The 22,710-nt window shown below is 37.5% G+C and overlaps 1 protein-coding gene across 2 annotated transcripts in view; it reads right to left on the bottom strand.

Annotated features, from left to right (window-relative positions):
• The window catches only part of ACSL1 (acyl-CoA synthetase long chain family member 1), a 67,082-nt gene that overhangs the window by 25,063 nt on the left and 19,309 nt on the right, over nt 1-22,710 (bottom strand). For both annotated transcript variants that reach the window (XM_089525383.1, XM_089525384.1), the window contains exons 2-7: nt 22,120-22,348; nt 8,942-9,056; nt 8,698-8,762; nt 6,872-6,973; nt 1,960-2,059; nt 1,068-1,246 (exon numbers count right to left, since the gene is read on the bottom strand). In XM_089525383.1, the coding sequence (XP_089381509.1) occupies nt 1,068-1,246; nt 1,960-2,059; nt 6,872-6,973; nt 8,698-8,762; nt 8,942-9,056; nt 22,120-22,314 (756 nt within the window). In that variant the 5' untranslated portion in view covers nt 22,315-22,348. The remainder of the gene's footprint in view (nt 1-1,067; nt 1,247-1,959; nt 2,060-6,871; nt 6,974-8,697; nt 8,763-8,941; nt 9,057-22,119; nt 22,349-22,710) is intronic.

Below are 22,710 nucleotides of genomic sequence, written 5' to 3'. Positions count from 1 at the left end.
GTGGTTTAAATTAAACAACTTTAAACATGAGGATAAACAAACCATTTTTAAACTAAGCCATCCTTGTCTCATGGATCTTTTTACTGATGTTACCTCTCTAGCAGACATATATTCCTTTCATTCCTGCTATTGCAGCTACCCATATTACCATACTAAATTCTTATAGTGCTGCTATTTCACTTTTACTGTTCTAGCTGCTTCCTGTTGCATTTTGGGATTTGTAGTTCAGTGATGCCTAAGAGCTCTCTGGGTGAGAATTCTAAATGCCCCTCCTTAAACTACAAATCCCATAGTGCAACAGGAGGAAGGCAGACCAGTTAAAATGGAACAGCAGCACTGTAAGAGTGTAGTGCAGTAATGTGGTACATTTTCTAAGATATCCTTAAGCAAAACATCTGTAGCTGTTTGCTTTCTGTCTGGTGACAACTATTCTTAGTTAATAAAGAGCAGAAGATAAAATAGGAATTGACATCCCTGGATATTAAGCCAAGATTATTTTGCAGTGGTTTTAGTTACAAATATGTCTCACACACACATACATACACACACCCTAAAAGAGCTAAGCATGTCATCTGAAAATCAGTAGGCTAAGCAACTGGAAGCATGTAGTTATTAGACCCACTAGATAAGTGAAATACTCAGAGGCTGGATATCATGTTGAAGACTCTTGAGGAAATCTGCTTCAAAGTTTAGTGGAGAATTACAAGTCAGAACTCTAAACATTAGAGTGAGCTAGTTCGTGTACAAGACCACTTTTCATCTTTGTTACAGTTACATTTTTGAATTAGGACTACAGAGATTTATTTGAATGCCTGCTGAGTACAATTATTTCAGAACGGACACAACCTTTGAACCAGCCATATTAGATTGTGTTATCTTTCATCTTGACAGATGTTTAGAATCATTTACACATTGTGAAATAACAGCAATCCAAACTTTATCCTTTACTTTGTTGATCAAAGATCAGCATTTTGTAACTGGCTAAACTTTGCTTCTTTCTTGCCCTAGTTAAAGCATTTGGCTTCATCATCAGAACTGGAGACTGTCCCAGAAACTGCTTTGCTTACCTCCATTTCTTTCATACTGATGATATCTACTCCACATTTTTTTCCACGAGAAACAAGATCATTGTCAAAGGGATCCATAATCACAACAGTTTTGAGAATTGAAATTTCTCCCTTTTCAGTGTTATCCAGAAGAAGTTTAGCCTTTTCGGCTTTATCACAAAAAACCAAAGCAATGTCAGCTAAATTGGGAAGAAAGAAGATAAATATGTTCAATCATAAGTGCTTATAACTAGCTTAGCTTGTCAGAGGCCATGTTTCCAGGATATATGTATTTACATATTTCTGCATGAAAGGTTATGCAGCCAGGGGGTTAGTGCAATTCATTTTTAGAGGGGCCTGTGTGAAAGATAGCTAGCAGGATTTTGTTTCAACTGCAGCTTCTCTCAAGCGATTCCAAACACAAAAGAGACTGTCTGAATCTCTGTACTCATTCCAATAAAGCCAGAAAGTCCTAGTGGCCACCCAAGCCATTAGTGATTACTTGACCCCACTCCTTGCTTTTCCGCTATTATCAATGCTTTCAGAAGAAACTAAAAATTATTCACGGCATGGTGTGATGTCAGGTGTCCTGTTGTTGTTGTGTTTTCAAATCATTTTTTACTTACAGTGACCACAAGGCAAGCCTATTGTGGGGTTTTCTTGGCACGATTTGTTCAGAGAGGGGTTGAGGTTCTGAGGCTCCTCTGAAGCTGAGAGTGTGTGACTTGCTCAAGGTCACCCAGTGGATTTCCATGGCTGAGTGGGGATTTGAACTCTGGCCTTCCAGAGTCCTAGTCCAACATATACACCACTACACCATGCTGGCTCTCAGAGATGTCTTGTTAGAAAGGCTTTACAGTAACAGAAATATTGCAGATGCAAGTATTCAGCTGCTGAGAAATACAAAACATACCTCTATTTACAATATAGGTGATAGCTTCTTCTCCCAGAGTGTCATATAGTGGTACAGCCACCATAGAATATGTATAACATCCTTGTTCAATAATAACCCACTGTAAGGGAAACAGAATTAATGTAGTATTTATTTGACAGGCATAATGGTACATGGACATTCAAACACTGATTTAAGTTTGCAATTGCTGGCTTTCAAAGTAAGATTGACCATCAATGGAAATATGTAGCAGTAAGCACAGTTCCACACATTACATGGCTAGAGGAAAGACTGATGTTTTCTTCACAGCAAACATGTAGCTTGTAGTTATCACAAGAATGACCATTTTTAAAAATAAATATGTACAGGAAACATAGCCCAATCTGGTTTTCTAGAAACTGTGTTCATTCATACAGCTTTCCTGCAAAAGTCAACCCACTGAGCTATTGTGCAGAAATTGTAAGCCAGAATTCAGAATCTGGCTAAGTATTATGGCATCAAAATAGTGGATCAAGAGTTTGGTTTGTTACGTGTTAATGCTCTTTTCCCCACACACAGTGGGGACTATTTAGAAGTCATGACACCTTAGCTGGCCAAGTGTGAAAGACCTTGTAAGCTTTTGACCAGTACCTGGGTAGTTAAGACACTACTTTGCACAAGTTTTAACAGTGCAGAAAAGTATTTGGCTATATAACATGTTATACATTGTCATGGCTGATTAGCATGATATAATCGATCTATATAAGTTCATAGCTAAAGTCATAAAAATATTGGCACATGCAAGAATTAATGTTGTCACCTAAACCATGACCTGAGGCAAAGTACCTTGATATATAAGCTAGAGAACATCTAGGCATTAAGAATACTGAACATCAGGATAGAAGCAACCTGAGAGTCATCTTATGTACATCATGAAAAGCTGCAATCACGGTGACATATGGCACTGTCATTCAAGCCCAAAGTCACAATCCATTCTTGAAGTATACAGTCCACTTTGTAGCAAGGGCAGCATGTCCAGTCCAAATATGCTAGGTACTCTTATGAAAAAGTTCACACTTCACTTCAGTGGTATTTGGATTTCCTACTAGCAGTATATACTGCAATCTAATCCTATCTGCAACTGATTATTCTCAATTCTTTAGGGATAGAAAAAAAAGTGGATAGTTCTGCCATTGCAAGAAGACATCCAAAGAAGTAGGAAGAAGGTGTTGGAAAGGCTCACATGGGCATATGAACACCTAGAACTGGCCGTCTATATCCACAGATTTTTCATCCATGGATTTAACCATCCATGGCTTGAAAATATTTTTAAAATATATACATTCCAAAAGCAAATCTTGATTTTGCCATTTTATATCAGGGACATCATTTTACTGTGCCATTTTACTTAATGGGACTTGAGCAACCACAAATTTTGGTATCTATGGGGGCTCCTAGAACCAAACCCCCCCCAATGGATGCCAAGGGCTCACTGTACTACAAAAGAGATGTTGTGTGGGAAAGCAATGACAGTCAGCTACTATGTCAGCAGTCAAAAGCAGGACATGACAGGAAGCATTTCACTACAAAGCATAAAAAAGATTCCTTCCTTCCCATCTAAGACTGAGCACATTACACATCTCTGCTTAGTAGAAAGGTGAATGCTGCTCTGCTATTTAAGCAAGTTGCTAGAAAGTTAAAGTTTTCCTAATGTATACTGTAGACCCTACTGATACAATTATTTGAGCAGTTTAGGCAGTACAGGCACTGTCCATAGCAGCATATGGCAACACGAGAGTTCATTTTCCAATCCAGCTATAGGGGACATTGTCAGAAATTTTGAAGCAGGATTCCCTCCCCTCCCTAACAAATGTTTTCCAGTTTTCTGTGTTAGAGGCCTGGGGGGGGATACAAAAGAGCATTTCATGGCTGCAATTTATCCACCTAATTTTATTTTGTGGAAGTGTGTGGCTCCAAAACCCAGCTTCCTAGCATACAGATTTATTCAATATGTTTATTCTCATATGTGAGTTTGTACTTATGTTACAGTTTTTTAGTTGATTTTTTAAAAAAAAAACCCTTCAAAACTGTATTTGAAATACAACATTAATTTGCGTTATGTTATTAGATCAGACAGTTCAGTGGAACATCTCCTACGAAACTAGGAAGCACAGAAAATAAGGGGGCATTTCAAGAAAAATACTTGCAGACAAATCCCTGCACTAGTATGCTGCTGCCACCGCCATCACAACAACTCACAGATCAGGGACCCTAAATGTGTCTGGAATACGTAATCAGAATCTGAGATACAACCATGCACATGTGATTCCTGAAGGTTAGCTAACAGCAAGTTAAATTGCTTAAGTAAGGTTTAGGGCTAATTCCTAAGCCTTGTGTAAGTTAATAAGTGCACTGTCGAAATGGATAAAGATACCCAGAGAAGTATAAGAATTGATATTATCAGCCTTAAGAAATGTAAAAACCTGGGTGGAAAATGGGGAGAAATGCCTTCAAAAAACCGTTTTTCTGACAAAAACATTTAAAAAACAAAGATGAAAATTGGAATTTGGAATACGGTGCTTCCTTTTGACTAATGTTGATATTCTCCTCTTACTGTGGCTTGATATACTCATTAACTAGCAAAACTAAATAAGTTCTTTACATTCAGGGGTTCCTCACAGTAAGAAGAAAATGACATTTTAAAAAGTAAATTCTACTAAATTTCCTGAATTTATTTTCTGAATAATTATTTTCTGAATTATTTAATAATTCAATTAATTAATTAATTTCTGAATAATTTATATCCAACATGATACTTTTATGCCAAACTAAGTTAACACATTTTATGTTCCTAAAGTAACAAAGTGACTTTCAATCTGCAATGGGTGTTAATACTGCATTTATTTTTTCCAAAACATCTATTAAAAAACAAACTGAAAACAACTGTTTTTTCCCCTTGGCTTCAGAATTTCTAGAAATATCACATTTCAAATTAATTATCTTGGGGAAGATATTACAGAACATACATAGGTTACTGAAATTGAAATAGCCATGCATACCCCCAAGATATCTTAGGTTTAGCCTGATCCCCTCTAATGCATCTCTTAATAAACCTCAGGCCCCTGCCTGCAGAGTTATTTTGGTATTAAATGACCCCCTTCTACATAACTTTCACAACTCAGCATGCTATATTATAAACAAAAGATTACTCAACATGTATTCATCATGCTGAGCATTATGTAACAGCCTCATCTTCAGCCACTGAAGACAAACTGTTTATCAACTTCATATCTGCACCTGCAAAAGAATACCTGAAGCCCTGTGCTTCAAAGTCAGATGCAAAACAGACCCTATCCCCAGGCTACATGACAGGCATGGTTGTTTTTGGTAACAGCTATCAAGTTGATCGACTTATGTTGACCCTATGGATGAGAGTTCTCAAAGTCCCCCTATCTTTGCCCTGGCTCATGTCTTGCAGATTCAGAGCCATGGCTTCCTTTATTGTGTCTATGGCCTGTTACAGACAGCCAAAATAAAGCTGCTTCGAGTCACAGTGGAGGTATGGTGTTTCAATGATGCATGCGTCCTAAGAGTCCAGAAGTCACACCAAAGCCACACTCCAGTCCTTAGGGCTGGAGCGTGGCTTGGGTGTGACTTCTGGACTCTTAGGACGCATGCATCATTGAAACACCATACCTCCACTGTGACTCGAAGCAGCTTTATTTTGGCTGTCTGTAACAGGCCTATCTACCTGGAACATGGTCTTCGTCTTTTCCTGTTGCCATGATATAGCAAAGGTTTGACAGCCTGTTTAGTCATCATGGCTTCTAGGGAGAGTTCGGGTTTGATTTGTTCTGTGACTCATTTATTAGTCTCTTTAGCAGTCCACAGTATCTGCAGAAGTCTTCTCCAGCACCACATCTCAAATTAGTTTATTTTCTTCCTATCTGTGCTTTCTATTCAGCTTTCACAATCATACATAGAAATGAGAAATACATTTAACATGAACAACTCTAACTTTACTATTCAATTATATATCTTTACACTTAAGATCCTGTTGAGTTCTTTCATAGCTGCCCTTCCAAGTCCAAGTGTTCTTCTGATTTCTTGACTGCAATCTTTTCTGATTAATGATTGAACCAAGTTATAGAAAATCTTAAACTATTTCAATGTCCTTATCATCTCCTTAAAAGTTATGTAAGTCAACTGTGCTCATTATTTTCCTTAATGTTCAACTGTAAACCTGCCTTTGCACCCTCTTCTTTTACTTCAGTAATTGTTCCAAGCTTTGGACCAGTTTGTACCCTTTCATTTTTACAGATCATTAACCAACAGGACAGCTAAATCACTAGCAGACATGAGATTTGGAACCCACTATGTGTTTGTTGGGACGTTTGAGAGAACTCTGTTTTCCAAACCCTTGTGCCACAGTAATCAATGAGACAATCCTCCAGTTCAATTCTTAGAAAAAGGCTTGCTATAAACAAGAAATAGGAAACAAATTGTTCTTCATATGTTACAGTGAAGCCCCTGTTGCCCCCTGCTTAAAACTGTACTGGCTGGGGATTACGAGAGAAGCAGTCCAACAGTATATGAAGGACCACATATTCCACTCCTGACATAAACACTTAATTCCCTCCCTCTAATCCAGAACAATGTGCTAAACATGGTAGAACCATCAACAGAAACTGGAATAACCAGGTGACTTGAAGGTGTGAGTTAACCCATGTCTTTCACCAAAAAGCCAAAACTCTCTCAAACCACACTAATTAGGCCAGGCCAAACCAGAGTTTGGAAGAAGTTATTATGAGATTCTAGGAACTGTAGTGCAAAAAAGTAACTTTTTCACACTCTGGCCTAGTTAGCTCAAGGGAAAAATGGTACCGATACACAAATCTCTACTACTGAACTATTTTATTCACTGCGATTTATTAGTCCAAGGACTTTTAATTACCTCTGGCCTATTCTGTGAGAAGATTCCTATAAAATGATCAGACGATGGTTTGAAGCCTTTGTTCAACAGTGCAGAACCAATACATTCTGCTTTTTCTGCAACCTAAAGAAGAAGAGAAGAGAAACATAAACATTGTATCACTTAACAATTATGAGCAGGCATGTAGGCATTTATTGCTTTCCAAGTTTCCATTTTATCCCATTCAACCCTTCAGTAACTTTTAGCCAGTTTGCACATTTTACAAAGATGGGACAGCACTTAATCTGAGCTGTCTGTGGCCCTGTCTATACAAAAGCTTTGTCAAATCAAGAAAGTGAAGCAAGATCTCTCATTACAACATACTGGATTTATTTCTGAAAGGACAGATTAATTCTATAATGTTTTTAAAAATGTCTTTCTATAATCTAGGTCAGGGGTAGGCAACCCTTTTGAGCCAGGGGCTGGGTTGCTGTCCCTCAGACAACTGGGGGGTCGAAGCAAAAAATAAAAAATAAATAAAATAAAAATAAAAAATAAAAAATAAAAAATAAAAAATAAAAAATAAAAAAATTAAATATTTTTTTAAAATAAATAAATAAATAAATAAACTGGGACAAATGTAGGACAAAATTTTCAAATGGAGGGCACTTTTTAAATAAAAATGGAGGAAACGCAAAAAAATTTGCTGATTTTTAAAAAAATGTTAAGATAAATGCATGTTTCTGAGGCTTCTATAGACAATTGCCCCACCATGCCCCTCGCGTGAGACGCCAAAGGCCCCGGCGGCAATCGGCAGCAGGACCGGGCTGGGGCCGGTTCCAAGGCCTCGCTGGGCCGCATCCGGCCCGCGGGCCGCAGGTTGCCTACCCCTGACCTAGGTATATAAAAGAAGAATGGGCAAACTGTCAGGGATAGGGAGGCTACATCCCTCCAAGACCAGAGGGCCAACCCTCCTGTTTAATCCCCCTCTCCAAATAATTTTGTCAGAAAAAATAAATCCCAGTCAATTACCAAATGATATCATGGTTCAAATTGTAAAACCACACAGTTTTTAAATGGGATTTTCTTTAAAGAAAGCCAATTGACATTGAAACATCTGCAGTAGACCTTGTGTGAATGGATCGGTTTTGAGCATTGCTTGATTTAGATAAAAAATTCAATTTCCTGAGTTCTAATGTGTATGTAGGACACAGTCATATGCATCACACAGCTAAAGCCCTACTAGTCTCAAGAAGGTTCCACAACTATCACGGACATTCATTTATATTTAATACAAGCTATGCAGAAGACTTGTTTTAGACTACTTCAGCAAGATGTTGATTAGCTGATAACATGTTCAATTTGAGATAAGTTTCCTATCCCCACCTCCAGTCACCAACAACCCCTGAATCCCTCTTATCATCAAGCAATGTCCTTTGCTCATATTGTTGAAGAGGAAGGGTAATACATTTCAGGGCTTGTGGTTAGTGGAGGGAAGGGACAGGAATATTTATTTGTTAATGAAGTTGACCTCCTTAGGATCTAAGCCAATATTCAAGGTGAGACATCTTGAAGATATCAATTGGTATCTGGACTATAGTACATTTGTGCTGCACAACAACACAAAATGCTAGCCAAATGTAACTGAGGCTATAAACCCAAAGAACGTAACTCACTTTAAACTAAGAATCCAATAAATGCAGTAATCTAACTTCCCCAATACAGCACTTTTTAGGTTTTTTTTAAAAAGCTGTACATCTGGACTTACTTCTCAGTAAAAATATATAGGACTGTGCTGCTAACTGCCATTTGCAATTATAAATTCCATTACTAATGATAACATCACACACAGAGTTGTGTCCACCTACCTCCTTGTAAGACATCCATTCATATGGTTGATTTGGTTTCCTTACACCTAAGCAGGGACCGTTGTCTAGAGGAATACAGTACAAACATTTATTGGGTTAAATAATAGCAGACATTCAGTTTCATTCAATTACCAAACAGTTCACTCAGCACTATTAGATAACAATTCTCAAGCTCATGTACAATCTTACTTTTCTTTTTGGGGTAAGTGCCCACAACATTCTTCCCTGGACCATCAGTACTCACCTGACACATGTATTCCTCTTTGGAAGATATCATAAACTGTTCTCACATCATCATAGTAGTATGTCATTGGTTCATCACTGTCAAGTAGTGATGATCTTCGGGCATGCTCTTCACCCTACACAAAGTGAGGTAAGGTTAAAAAGGTGTCTGACGATAGCGGGCGGTGCTCATCTCCGTTACTAAGCTGAAGACCCAGCATTGTCAGAGACTACTCTGTGATCAGGTGGCCAGCATGATTGCACAGATCGCTGTTTACCTTCCCACCAAGGTACAGTCCGTCCTCGCCTTACGCGGGGGATCCGTTCCAGATCCCTCCGCGTAAGGCGAATTCCGCCTATGCTCGAGCCCCATTGGAAACAATGGGGCTCGTGTGCGGCGGCGGCGCGGGGCACAACGGGCGCGCGCGCCCATTCAATTGAATGGGACGCGCCGCCCCTTCCGCCCCGCGGCTTGAGCGCGTATGCTCAAGGCCACATATGGCGCAGGCGCGCTGTAGTACCTATTTATGTACTTGTATTTACATGCTTTCGAACTGCTAGGTTGGCAAAAGCTGGGACTAATGATGGAAGTTCACCCCATCATTCAGTACTCGGGCCTCAAACTGCCAGCTTGCTGATCTTGCAATCAACAGAATCAGCATCTTAACCAAAGGTTACACATTTATTTCTCTGGAAACTTTTATGCAACTTCCTACACACCATTTACTGAATTACAACAATTAAGATATTGCAACAATTTAACACATTAGGAAGCATGCCAAAGAAACAAGAAAAACTCCAGGTAAAGACATAAAAAAATGGCAAATGCTAAGTCAGTTTCACTCTAATTACAGCATTGAACAATGTCAGGTACTGTATAACTTGCCCTAAATCCCAGCTAAAGGAGTGATCCCAAAAGTGGGGAGACTGATAGACAGCCCTCAGATCTTGAAGGTTCTGTTCAACTGGAAACCTTGCCAGACTCTTGCCAACAAGGTGAAAGTAGTGTTGGACCCACTTTATGGCTGTTCCATCCACCCATTGCAGAACTGTATTTGAACTATCCAAAAAAGCTGCAGACATGCATCTAGAGCTGGGTGCTTGTTGGGGTGGGAATGCAAGCTGGGAATGCTATGGACCTCTCTTTGAATTAGCCTAATACCAGGACAAGCAATAGGGGTAATCTCAGTTATGTTGCATAATAACAACGTTTTTTGCAACATACTCTGCATGGGGCAGAGTACTGTGCTGAAGGTAGGGTCATAATTCCTCCATCATTCAGTCCCTCAGCTGAAATGCCAGTGATGAAAAAGAAAGTTTTGCCCAGAATAAATTGTGTATTTCAGACAACATGTTTTGACAAGTGATGTACCACTTAAGCGACGGCAAGGAGATGTGTCCAAGTTTGTAAGACAGGGGGAAAGCCAAGAGTTAAATACAAAGTGAAGAACAAGTTAAAGAGGGTATGATAAAATGGATTAAAAATTTTGGTCATAACATACAGATGGATCAAAGGGGGAAAATATGGTCAAAGGGAAAAAATATGGTCAAAGGGACAGATTTGTATTGTGTCATGGTTTTAAAGAGGATTTTTATAAAATTAATTTCTAGAAAATGATGTACTGTTGCTACAAGTTGTTACATAAATTGCTTAGAATGCATTAAAGGGGTTTAAGATGTATTTTGGATGGGATTTAAGGACATATATTGATGTATAGGATTTCAAAAATTAATATTGAATTAAAACTGGAATTTTTCTCTTAAAGAATGATGGATGTACATTTGGAAAAGAACTATGGAAGGAACAGAAGAAACAGATAATAAAACATTTAATAAGATATATAATTTTTTTTTAGGAAAACACACACAACAAGAAAATATTAATGCCAATTAGTTTGGTATCGTGGAATGTTAACGGACTAAATTCAAAATTCAAAAGAAGGAAAATATTTCACTTCTTAGAAAAACAAAAAGCAGAATGGATATGTTTGCAAGAGACACACATTAAAGAGAAAGACAAGTTTGTTTTAGAAAATCAAAAGTTAGGCGAATTATTTGCAGCAGGAAATGAGAGACAGAAGAAGAAAGGAGTTGCAATTTATGTAAAGGAAAAGGGTATGGCTAAAGAAATTTTTAGAGACAAAGAAGGTTTCTTTATAGGAATTGAAATAAAATTACAGGCTGAAAAAATACTATTAGTCAATTTATATGCACCACAAGAAAATAAAGGAGAATTTTATAAAAAATTGTGTCAATTAATAATCAGATGGGATTATGAGAAAATCATAATAGCAGGTGATTGGAATGGGGTTTGGGACCCCGAAATAGATAGATCTAATGCAAAAAAAGGAAAAGGAAAGCAAGGGAAATTGCCCAATTCAGCATTTGAATTAATGGAAGAGCTAAATTTAATTGATATGTGGAGAACAAGGAATAATTCTGGCAGAGATTACACCTTTTATTCAGATAGATTCAAGACATGGTCGAGAATTGACTTTATTTGTGTTTCGAAAGATTTATGTAAGGCTATTCGAAAGATTGAAATACTACCTAAAACCTTTTCAGATCACAATGCCATTAGCATGGTTCTAGAATCTTATAAAAAACAATTCACATGGAAATTAAAGAATTACCTCCTAAGAGATGAGGAGATTATTTGTAAAATTAGAAGTGAACTACGTTATTTTTTTCAAGAAAACACGACAGCTGAAATGCCAGCACACATCGTTTGGGAGGCAAGCAAAGCAGTTGTACGAGGTCAATTAATAGAACAAGAAATAAGGAAAAAAAGATTTGAAAGACAAAGGGAGAAAGAACTAATGGATAAAATAAAACAAAAAGAATTAGAATTAAAACAAAACCCTAAAGATGGAAAACGGGAACAAGAACTAAAAATAATAAGAAACCAACTTAATCATAAAATTACACGACAAGTAGCTGAAAGGGTGAAATATGCGAAACAACACTATTTTGAACATGCCAATAAAACAGGCAAATGGCTGGCATACAAAATTAGAAAGCAAAGAGAAAATAAAACTATAATTAAATTGAAAGAGAAAGGAAAGGAATATACCCATCCTGAGCAAATTAGAAGAATAGTCACAGAATACTATAGAAATCTCTACAAAGCAGAGGAAATAACTGACATTAAAAGAAGAGAAATTGAAGAATTTATAAAAAGTGGGAAAATAACTAAATTTACAGCAGAACAGCGAGAGAAATTAAACAATCCTATTACAAAGGATGAAATACAGGCAGCAATTAAAAAATTAAAAGAGAATAAAGCCCCAGGACCAGATGGTTTAACAGCTCAATACTATAAGACTTTTGTAGATGAGTTAGTGACACCACTGCACAACGCAATAAACGAAATAGAAATAGGAAGATACCCGCAAACTTGGGGTAATGCAATGATCTCTCTGATACCAAAAGAAAATAGAGATGTGGAATTGATTGATAATTATAGGCCAATATCTCTTCTCAATCTAGATTATAAAATCTTTGTTTCTATACTGGCTGATAGACTGAAACATATTTTGTCACAATGGGTACACAAAGACCAAGCTGGTTTTCTTCCAGAGCGACATATTAAAAACAATACTAGAATTTTAATGAATATAATTGAATATTATGAACTACATAAGGAGAAGAAACTAGGTATTATACTACTTGATTTAGAAAAAGCATTTGATAATGTTAATTGGCTCTTCTTGAAGGAGGTATTAAAACAAAGTGAAATCGGAGAAAGATTTTCTAACTGGGTCAATACAATATACGCAAATCAAAACGCACAAATAATAATTAATGGTGAAAGATCTGAAAGCTGTAAAATTAACAAAGGAACAAGGCAAGGCTGCCCTTTGTCCCCACTCTTGTTTATAATGATGATTGAAGTTATGTTAAAGAAAATTAGAGAAGATGACCAAATTAAAGGTGTACAGATTAATAATTATCAATTTAAGCTAAAAGCTTTTGCAGATGATATTGTTTTATTTGTAGATAATCCGATCAGCAGCATTTCTAGAATGGAGGCAACTTTGGAGAAAGCGTGTGATATGACTGGATTAAAAATTAACAAACAGAAAAGTGGGATTTTGACAAAAAATATGTCCAACTCAGAAGAAAAAGAACTAGAGGAGAAAACGGATTTAAAGATTGTTAAAAAAGCAAAATACTTAGGTATTACTATTACTAACAAAAATTCTGAGCTACTAGAAAATAATTATACTATAACTTGGGATAAGGTGAGAAACAATTTGAAAAAATGGAAAAATCTACAACTATCACTACTGGGAAGAATAGCGCTAATTAAAATGTATGTGCTCCCTAAGATGATTTTCTTTTTCCAGACCATTCCTGTCATAACGTCAAAAAAAATATTCAAGCGGTGGAATAAAGACATTCAAGAATTTATCTGGCAAGGGAAAAAATCAAGAATTAGAATAACTTATTTGCAAGACCAAAGGGAGAAAGGAGGGTTAGGCCTACCTAATTTAGAAGTGTATTATAACGCATGTAGTATAACATGGATAAAAGAATGGATAAACCTAAACAATGAAGAACTGCTAGCGTTAGAGGGAATCAAACTGGATAAGGGCTTGCATGCCTATCTCTGTTATGAAAGGCAAGATCTTAAAGAATGGAATAAACATTTAATTAGGAGAACTCTGATTAAAGTTTGGGGAAAATATAAGAAGTTCTGGTATACCAAAATACCAGGATGGACCTCAATTCAGGAAGCATTCTATAAGTCAGAAAAACCGTTAAATAAAAAATGGATTACATATTCTGATATCCTTATCAAAACAGGGAAAGGGCAACAAATCAAAACGATGGAACAACTTAAAAAAGAAGGGAAAAAAATTAACTGGCTGTTTTATTATAAACTAAAAGGAAGATACAATAAGGATAAAAAAGATATGGGTATCGAAACAGAACTGAATGCTTTGGACAAAATACTGTTTAAGGGGCAAAAACATATGATATCAAAAGTATATAAAATGCTACTAGATATTGAATTAGAAGGAGAACTGGTAAAAGGAACCATGATCAAATGGATGCAAGATATTAAAGAATCTATCCCATTGAGCAACTGGGAAAATACTTGGAAAAAAAATTTAAAATTTACTAAAAGTGCTAATCTAGTGGAAAATTATTACAAATTACTATACAGATGGCATCTATCTCCACAAAAATTAGCTAAGAAAAAAAATGTGAAAGACAACAATTGCTGGAAATGTGGTGAGAACAATGCAACTTTGTTTCATATGTGGTGGGAGTGTAAGTGTGCGAAAAAATTTTGGGAAGAGATTCATCGAACAATTCAATATACCACACAATGGGAAATAGAAAAGAAACCCCAAATGTATTTACTAAATATTACTGAAGATCTTAAGGGAAAGCTTTGCCGTGAAGAAATAGACGTTTTACTGTATATAATAACTGCAGCACGCTTAACTTTTGCTAAGTATTGGAAAGGGGGGAAACAAGATTTAAAGAAAGAATGGATAATAAAGGTAAATGAACTGAGGGAAATGGATAAAATAACCATGATGATTAACGGAAAGACAGATCAAAACTTCCAAAGGAAATGGGAAAAAATGAATAAGTTAATAACCCTAATGGAATAACAGAAATGCTGCAAAATAACTCATAAGTAACGGATGACGACAGAAAGAAAATGTCGTTTACCCGTTTAAATAACCGAATCAGGCTCTCAAAACAGAGGTATCTAGTGTATAGACATACATACATACATATATATATATAATTTTTTTAGTTTGACTTGTTCATTTATTTGTTAGTTAATGACAATTAAATGTATCGCAATGTAAATATGTTTGTTTTACATGTTTTATGTTTCTATAAAATTTGTATGTCATGTTAATCATAAATAAAATTTAAAAAAAAAAAAAAAGAACTATGGAAGATTAACTACATATATGATTACAGCTGTTATATGTGAAAAGATGGAAGAATTCAACACTACTTACTAGGGAGGAATGGTCATGGAAGCTGATATAATTAGGAGAAATGGAAAACTTATTTGATCTGATATAGAATGGTTGTTAGTTTTTTTTTTAAAGATCTAAAACACTTATGGACTTTTGGTGGGAAAAGAAGGGAAGAAAATGAATTGGCAATTTTTAGTTCTGATTAGATGGAATAGATTATTGAAAGAAGAGAATGACTGTAAACTTTAGAAAGAAAGGTATGTCTGACTATATGCATATAAAAAATAAAAGGAAGATTGGAAGTAATTTTAGGCCCGTTACAGACGGGCCTATAAGTGCGCGCTCTAGGGTTAGAAAGGGGCATCCTTTCTGGACGCCCCCAACCCTAGGACGTACGGAGCGCGCACAAAATGGCGGCGGCCGTTCCACACGGCCGCCGCCATGACTACGTCACCTCTAAACGGGGTGGCGCAGTTGTGACGTAGTGGGGCCGCGCAAGGGCACCTAGTGCGCCCTTTCTGCGGCCCCGGAAGGAGCTCCAGGTTTGCGTCGCTGGGCGCAGCCTTTAGATGGCTGCGCCCAGCGACACAGAGGAGAAAGGGGCCTTTGCTGCTTCCCCGCGGCCTGGAAAGCGGCGGATTGGGGCCTCAGCAGCTGCCGCTCTAACCACTGAGGCCCCGATCCGGCGGGGAAAGGGGCGGGTGCAGGCCGCCACTTTTCGGTGGTCTGTAACGCGCCTTAATTCGTTTCCTTTATTCTTTCATTGTTTCTTTGGTTTTTTTTCTACTTCTAATTTCTAACTGTAATTTTTTAAAGAAATTCTTAATAAAAATATTGGAAAAAAATTAAAATCATATAAGCATTACATGTGTCTCCTTTAAAGCTACACTGAAATAGCCAGCTGAAAGTATTTGAATAATATGGGATGAATGAAATGCAGGACACACGACATTGATTAAAAGAGAATCACTGTGGAATATAAAACAAGCCTTTTACTACAGAATAACTGTAATCACAAAAGTGTACTATTTCCCCAAATTTACATGGAGCTTAATACACTTTATTGGGAAGCCTCAAGTCTGGTCATCTTTCCTTCAGTTAAATCAAGACAAAGTAATTAAGTTCAACTTTATTCCCATTGCCCTTTAGACAGACACACATCCTTCCACACAAACCTTGCACTAGTTGGGGACTCACTACACTAGTAATGAGGATTTGTGGTACAAAGGGCAACAGCACTGCTAAGCAAAATATCTACTAAGTTAATACTTAGCATTTAACATTTTCAGTGCTCTGTCGTTGTACAGAAATATTGTAGGAGTTGGACTAGTAATGTTCAGTATGTTATAAAATGGGAATTTTTGTGGTTCCCCTCCCAGAAAATTCATTGCAGAAAAGATTTTTGAACTGGGAAATTTCCAGCTGACGAACATAGCAGCTCTCATTTGGCAATGTACCTTACAGCATCATTGTTTCTTTGTCTAGCTTACTAGTCACAAGCAGGTAGAGGGCCAGCGACTAAACTGCTGTTAGTCTGGGGTTTAACTGAAAGATTAAGTAAGAGAGTTGGTGACAGTTATCAGACATTCTCATGTAAACACTGTTGCAGTCACATCTCAGGAGGAAAAAGGATCCCTGGATATATGGTTATGTTAGAGAAGCTATTGTGGCAGTCCTGTTAGAATGGTACTCTTACTGATGTATTGCTGATACAATAAAAATACAGGACTATAGCCAACAGCATACAGATTGCTAACCAACCATTTCAGCTAAATCACTGATACCCCCAAAGTTTTCCAATAGTTATTACCCAGTTTTGGTTTATTAAATTATGGAATAAGAGTGTCAGGAAACATCATCAGTAACTATGTTCAACGAGTGGTAACTTGTTTTCTGTTAAATACATGGTCTCAGTTACTCACAGCTCTCACATCCATACATAGTGATGGGAAATACAATAGATTGGATGATTCTAACTTTAGTGTTCTGTTGTATACCTTTACTGTATAGGATCTTGTCTAATTCTTTCATCACTGCCCTTCCCAATCCTTCCCAATCCTAGTTTTCTTATATCTTGATTGCAGTCTCTTTCAGATTAATTTTTGATCCAGGGAAATCTTTAACTATTTTGATCTCCTTATTTTTGTAGGTCCCTTGCAGTCATTGTTTTTGTTTTCTTTATGTTCAGCAACAAGCCTGCCTTTGCATTTTCTTCCTCGATCTTCCTTAGTAATTCTTCCAAGTCCTTAATGTTTTCAACTAGTAATACGGTGCCATCTGCATAGCTTAGATTGTTAATGTTTGGTTCCTTTCTCCTCCCTTCACTCCTCCTCCTTCTGAGTCTAAATCTTTGTATGATATCTTTTGCATACAAGTTGAACAAGATAATATGCAGCCTTGCCGTACACCCTTGCCAGCTGGGAACCATTCTGTTCCTCCATATTCTGTTCTAACAGTAGCCCTTTGTCCTAAGTACAGATTTCTCATAAGGACTATCAAATGCTGTGGTGCTCCCGTGTCTTTAAAAGTGTTCTACAACTTTTTGTGATCTGTGCAGCTTTACTATACTCTATAAAGCACATGCTAATTTTTCTTTTGGAATTCCTTGGTATACTCAATTATCCATCATATATTTGCTATGTGGTCCCTAGTGCCTCTGCCTTTCCTGAACCTCACTTGACCTCTGGGACTTCTCTCTCCATATATGATTGGAGTTTAGTGCAGAAGAAATTTGGTTACAAACCAATACTGCCTGTGTTGCAGTTTGTAAATTTCCTGAACAGCCATGCATGCAAAAGGATTGCTGGAACAAATACAAACAAATACCAACAACAACCTTTGTTACTGACCACTATAAAACAAAGCCTTTAACCCTGCAACACACCTATGTTTTGCATAGAATAATATCCATTAAGTGCATTCTTATCATTTCCAACCGTATTGAATCCTACTGTGGGAGAAAAGTAGGACATAAATCCTTGAAATAAAAATAAAAATAAAATAAACTTTATTGATGGGGGTAAAAGATGAATAGCATTTCAGCACAAAGTAAGGAGCAACTTGAAAAAATGAACTATTAAAACTTTTAAGAATTACCATGGTAGCAGAAGTAGCTACCTTATTACCACTAGGGTAGTATGAAGTATAAGCAGAAAATATTTCATCTGAACAAAATTTAGTGGGATGGAGGTAGGATAGGGAAGATATCCTGTGTATTTCAGATATGCAGAAATCATGATAGGGAAGTTGCTCTGAAAAAAAAGGTTAAGCTGTTGCTCCTGGTACAATGGACTTTTAAACACTGTAGCTTGGGAATAAAATGCCTTTTTTCCACACTTGCCTCTGCAATCCAGACCCTCAGGTTCATGCCAAGGCCAAGCTTGGCCGAGGGCAGCCAAAACTGTGTAGGGCTCTGTGGTCAATTGTGAAGTTAAGCAATTTCTGTTTTGCCCTCTGTACACATATACTGACATTAAGAGAGATCAATTATTTGAAAATGAAGTGCCAAGAACTTTCCAGAAATGGCTGCGAGTTACTCCATGAGGGCAAACACAACTATACTCTTTTGTTTAGTTAGTAGTCAAATGTTTAGACCGGAACACACAAAAAGGACAGGGCAAGTGAGGGTCAGTGGACGATCCTAGCATGATGCAAGATGCTGCATCCCATCAGGAATGACTGGCCTCTTGCTTGGCCTAGCTATAACTTCAGAATACTGCCTACCAAGTCACACATTTACAAAATTCTTCATCTCAAGACCCAGGTTTCTTGTTGACTCCCTCTTAGGACAGAGACTCATGTTTTTCATTTTATTTTATAAGATGAAGTTTTAAAATATGTGTGAAATACAACGTTTCCACCACAAGTTAGATTTTATTTTTAGGGAAATACTCAATGAAGGGTTTAAAAATTAAACACATTTCTTTCTACCCTGATGGGAGGAGCGGCACCTGTCAAAGTCCTCTTTTCTATGCATGCATTAGAGGTACATAACCCTTATGATAATTCTTCCCTGGAGTATGTATTCAAGAGGGCTTTTGAATCAGATATGAGCAGCTCATGGTGGTTCTCCCTGTTATTGTAAGGAAACATTCAAATGATTGTACACAGTCTGAGTCTCATTCGCTCTCATCCTGAAGAACTCATCTTGGCACGCAGTTAACATGCTAAAGTGGTGATAAACATGCAGAAATTTGAAGGTCCATTTTTTAAAAAAAATCTTAATAAAATGTTAAAAAATATTCATATATACATTTGTGTTTTATTTAAAGTTACACTGAAATAGCCGGCTGTAAGAATCCAAATTATATTGTATGAATGATAAGCAAAACACAAGACATTGATTTAAAAATAATCACCGTGGAATAAAAAAAATAAGCCTTTTACTAAAGAATACAGTAAGTGGTAGTGTTTCACATTAAGTGAAACTATATTGTTGTGATCACTTATTATATAGTCCAGAGTCTCCACCAATACATCATACAAATGAGAAATTCCTGTTCTAACTCACAAAGTGTTAAACATGTGTTTCAGCCCATTATTTGTAGGCAAAGTTCTGGTATAGAATGAATCATCTGTGTCCCTAAAATGCATTCCTCTCGTGGATGCCATATGCCCTGCCACCAAATTCAACCCTCTCCCAAAATTTCATACTGATCTCTCTTGCCTCATTGTGCCAGTAAGCAAGGAAAGATTAACACGCTCCAGCAAAGCTGTGTAGAGAAGCCATTCACTTCCAGAGAAGAACGACAATTAATGGTTTGTGTGCATGTGGCCCTCAACCTTCAAGACAGCATCACATCCAATCTTCAAGGGTAACCAAGGTGGGCATTCCATTCCACTAGAATGAGAATCTTATAGGCTCTCTTCCTATATTTGACTTTATCCTTCTGTCACAGACAAGTTCACATTCTACATATCAATGTACTTGAATCTGCCATTGAGTACATCTTTACAGAATCAATGGTGGTCATGATGCCTTAAAAACTGCCTTGAGTCCCTATACCGAGAGAAAGGCAGGATATAAATAAAATAAAACAACAATTAAAAACAGTCCAAACCATAATCACAAAAGTGTGTTATTTTTCTATTTTTACATGTAGCTTAATACACTATAGTAAAAAGCCTCGGGTCTGGCCATCCTACCTCCAGTCAAAGCAAGACTGAATAATTAAGTTCTTTCCATTCAGTCTTTATTCTAGTTGGAGACTTACTACCCTGCTAACGAGGGTTTGCGGTACAAAGAGCAACAGCACTGCTAAGTAAAATATCTACTAAGTGAACACTTAGCATTTAACATTTTCAGTGCTCTGTCGTTGTACATAAATCCTCAACACCGTACAAGAGTTGGACTGGTAATGTTCTGTATGTTATAAAGTGGGAATTTTTGTGGTTCCCTTCCCAGAAAATTCATTGCAGGAAAGATTTTTGAACCGGGAAATTCTCAGCTCATGTTTCTGACAACTATAACAGCTCCCATTTGGCAATGTACCTTACAGCATCATTGTTTCCTTGTCTAGCTTACTAGTCACAAGCAGGTAGAGGGCCAGCAACTATCATGCTGTTAGTCTGCGGTTTAATAGAAAAAGTAAGAAAGAGGATTGGTGATAGTTATTAGCAATTCTCATGTAAACACTGTTTGAATCACATCTCCAGAGAAAAAATAACCCTTGGATATATGGTTGTGTTAGAGAAGCTATTGTTTCACTCCTGCTAGGATGGTATTCTTGTTGATATAATAAAATCACATGACTATAGCAGCAGCATATAGATTGCTAACCAACCATTTCAGCTAAACCACCAATAGCCCAAAGTTTTCAAGAGTTATTTACCCACTGTTGGCTTATTAGGCTAGGGAAAGAGAGTGTCAGCAACCATTACCAGTAGCTAGGTTGAACAAGTGGTAAATTGGCTCTCTGTTACATACATGGTCTCAGTTATTTTGCCAGCACAATACTGAAAAGAAAGAGGGTTAGTCTGGGATTTTAGTAAAACTGAACAAATCATCTGGAGATGGAGGATGCATGAGGCAATAACAGACTAGGATTTACGAAAACGGATGGAGAAGAAATATTTTCCTATTTGCCTCATTGCTCCTAAAAAGGATGACTTGCACACTGAAGAACAGTATCCTAACAGATGAAGGAAGTACATAAAAGAGGAATTTTAGAAAGAAAGACCAAGGTTGCCTTGCTTCTTAAAATGCATTGTGTAAAGCTACATTTATTTTAATCTTTAAGGGTTTTGAAATTAAACCAAACACTCTAATAGTTTAACAGCCACATAAGAACTATTGGTATAGGCAGTACAGTCTGTCCTCGCCTTACGCGGGGTATCCGTTCCGGATACCTCTGCGTAAGGCGAATTCCACCTATGCTCGAGCCCCATTGGAAACAATGTGGCTCATGCGCGGTGGTGTGGTGGTGCAGGCGCACTCGCCCATTCAATTGAATGGGACGCGCCGCCCCTTCCGCCCCGCGGCTTGAGCGCATATGCTCAAGGCCGCGTATGGCGCGGGCGCACTGTACATTCTATTGTCAGATGTAACGGGGTGCAAGTACAGTGAACTCTAGACAGGTAAATCCTCATCCTCTTATCAGGAAGGGAGTTATCTAATCACAGTTTAACTTTAAAGTACAGAGTGTAGTCCAAATGCATTGGAAGTGTAGCTAGCTCTATCCATACAGCCCAAACTTTCTTTCCACTTAGTAACATCGAGCACATTACTCAGGCAGACACACTCGGTGGCTGCAGTTATTCCTGTGTACGTCTATATAGAAATATATAATGCACAAGCAGAGTGTAGATCAAATGCACTGGAAGTGTAGCCAACTCCATCCATATGGCCCAAACTTTCTTTCCACTTACTAATATCTAGCACACTGATAGATGGCTCAGGTGGACTCATTCAGTGGCTACAGCTACTCTTGTGTACATCTATACAGAAAAGTATAATGCACAAGCCAAGAAATGCATCCTTTTCAACTTGCAAATTTTCATAACAGACTTCACCAAGAAGGGACCTCAAATGAGGTCCATGTTACAAATTCCTCCTTTGTAAAACCCCAATTTATCCCTACTGACTTCTGTAACTTTGTCTAGCTTGCTGGTTCAACATGTCTATTTATCCACTCCAGTTTAATGATATGGTCCAGTGTAAATGGAGCATGAGATGGCTTTCAAAGATCACTATAGCAGGATACTACAAGGCAACAGTTAAAAAAATAGGAATTACAGAATTGCTTACCTCCACCTCCACAGATTGCATTGCTAAGTCACATGGTGGTTTCAGGGCTTTTGGTCTTGTGGCATACCAGTAAGTTGTGAGCGCTGCGAAAGCACCAAACCCCATCAGAGTATTTGTTGGAAGAGTTCGCACGTACTGCCTTACATCATCAAGTTCTGGCATTCGCAGATGTCTGAACAATTCATGAGCTTGCATTGTGATTTCTTTTCCTTGTTCTTTATTTTGAAATCTAGTGACAAAAATGAAGAAAACCTGTGAACCCAACATATTATGAAAGAACCTTTTTTTTTATCCTGAGAGGAAGATGCACATCTTCCAGTACTTTGCCACCATACCAAACTAGAACCATCTGTATTCTAGATGGCACTGGCACATTACCTCATTGAGAGAAAGTGCTGTTCTGAACAGACAGACTTTTAATCTAGCATTTTTGGTTTTTGTCAGATGGCTATTGCCAGGTGCCACATCTTATTAAATGTACCAGCCATGAAAATATACATTTTTGTCTATTTTGGGATAGAATGGAATCTACTGAAGAGCAAGGTCACAAGAGAAAGAGTCAGCGGTAGTTCCTTTTTCTGTGACAAAACA

The sequence above is a fragment of the Sceloporus occidentalis genome, unplaced genomic scaffold (assembly GCF_023333645.1).
Source record: "Sceloporus occidentalis isolate IW3139 unplaced genomic scaffold, rSceOcc1.0.p SCAF_5, whole genome shotgun sequence".
Taxonomy (NCBI): Eukaryota; Metazoa; Chordata; class Lepidosauria; order Squamata; family Phrynosomatidae; genus Sceloporus; species Sceloporus occidentalis.
The sequence above is the reverse complement of the archived record's forward strand: the minus strand, read 5'-3'. Positions and strand labels throughout refer to the sequence as shown.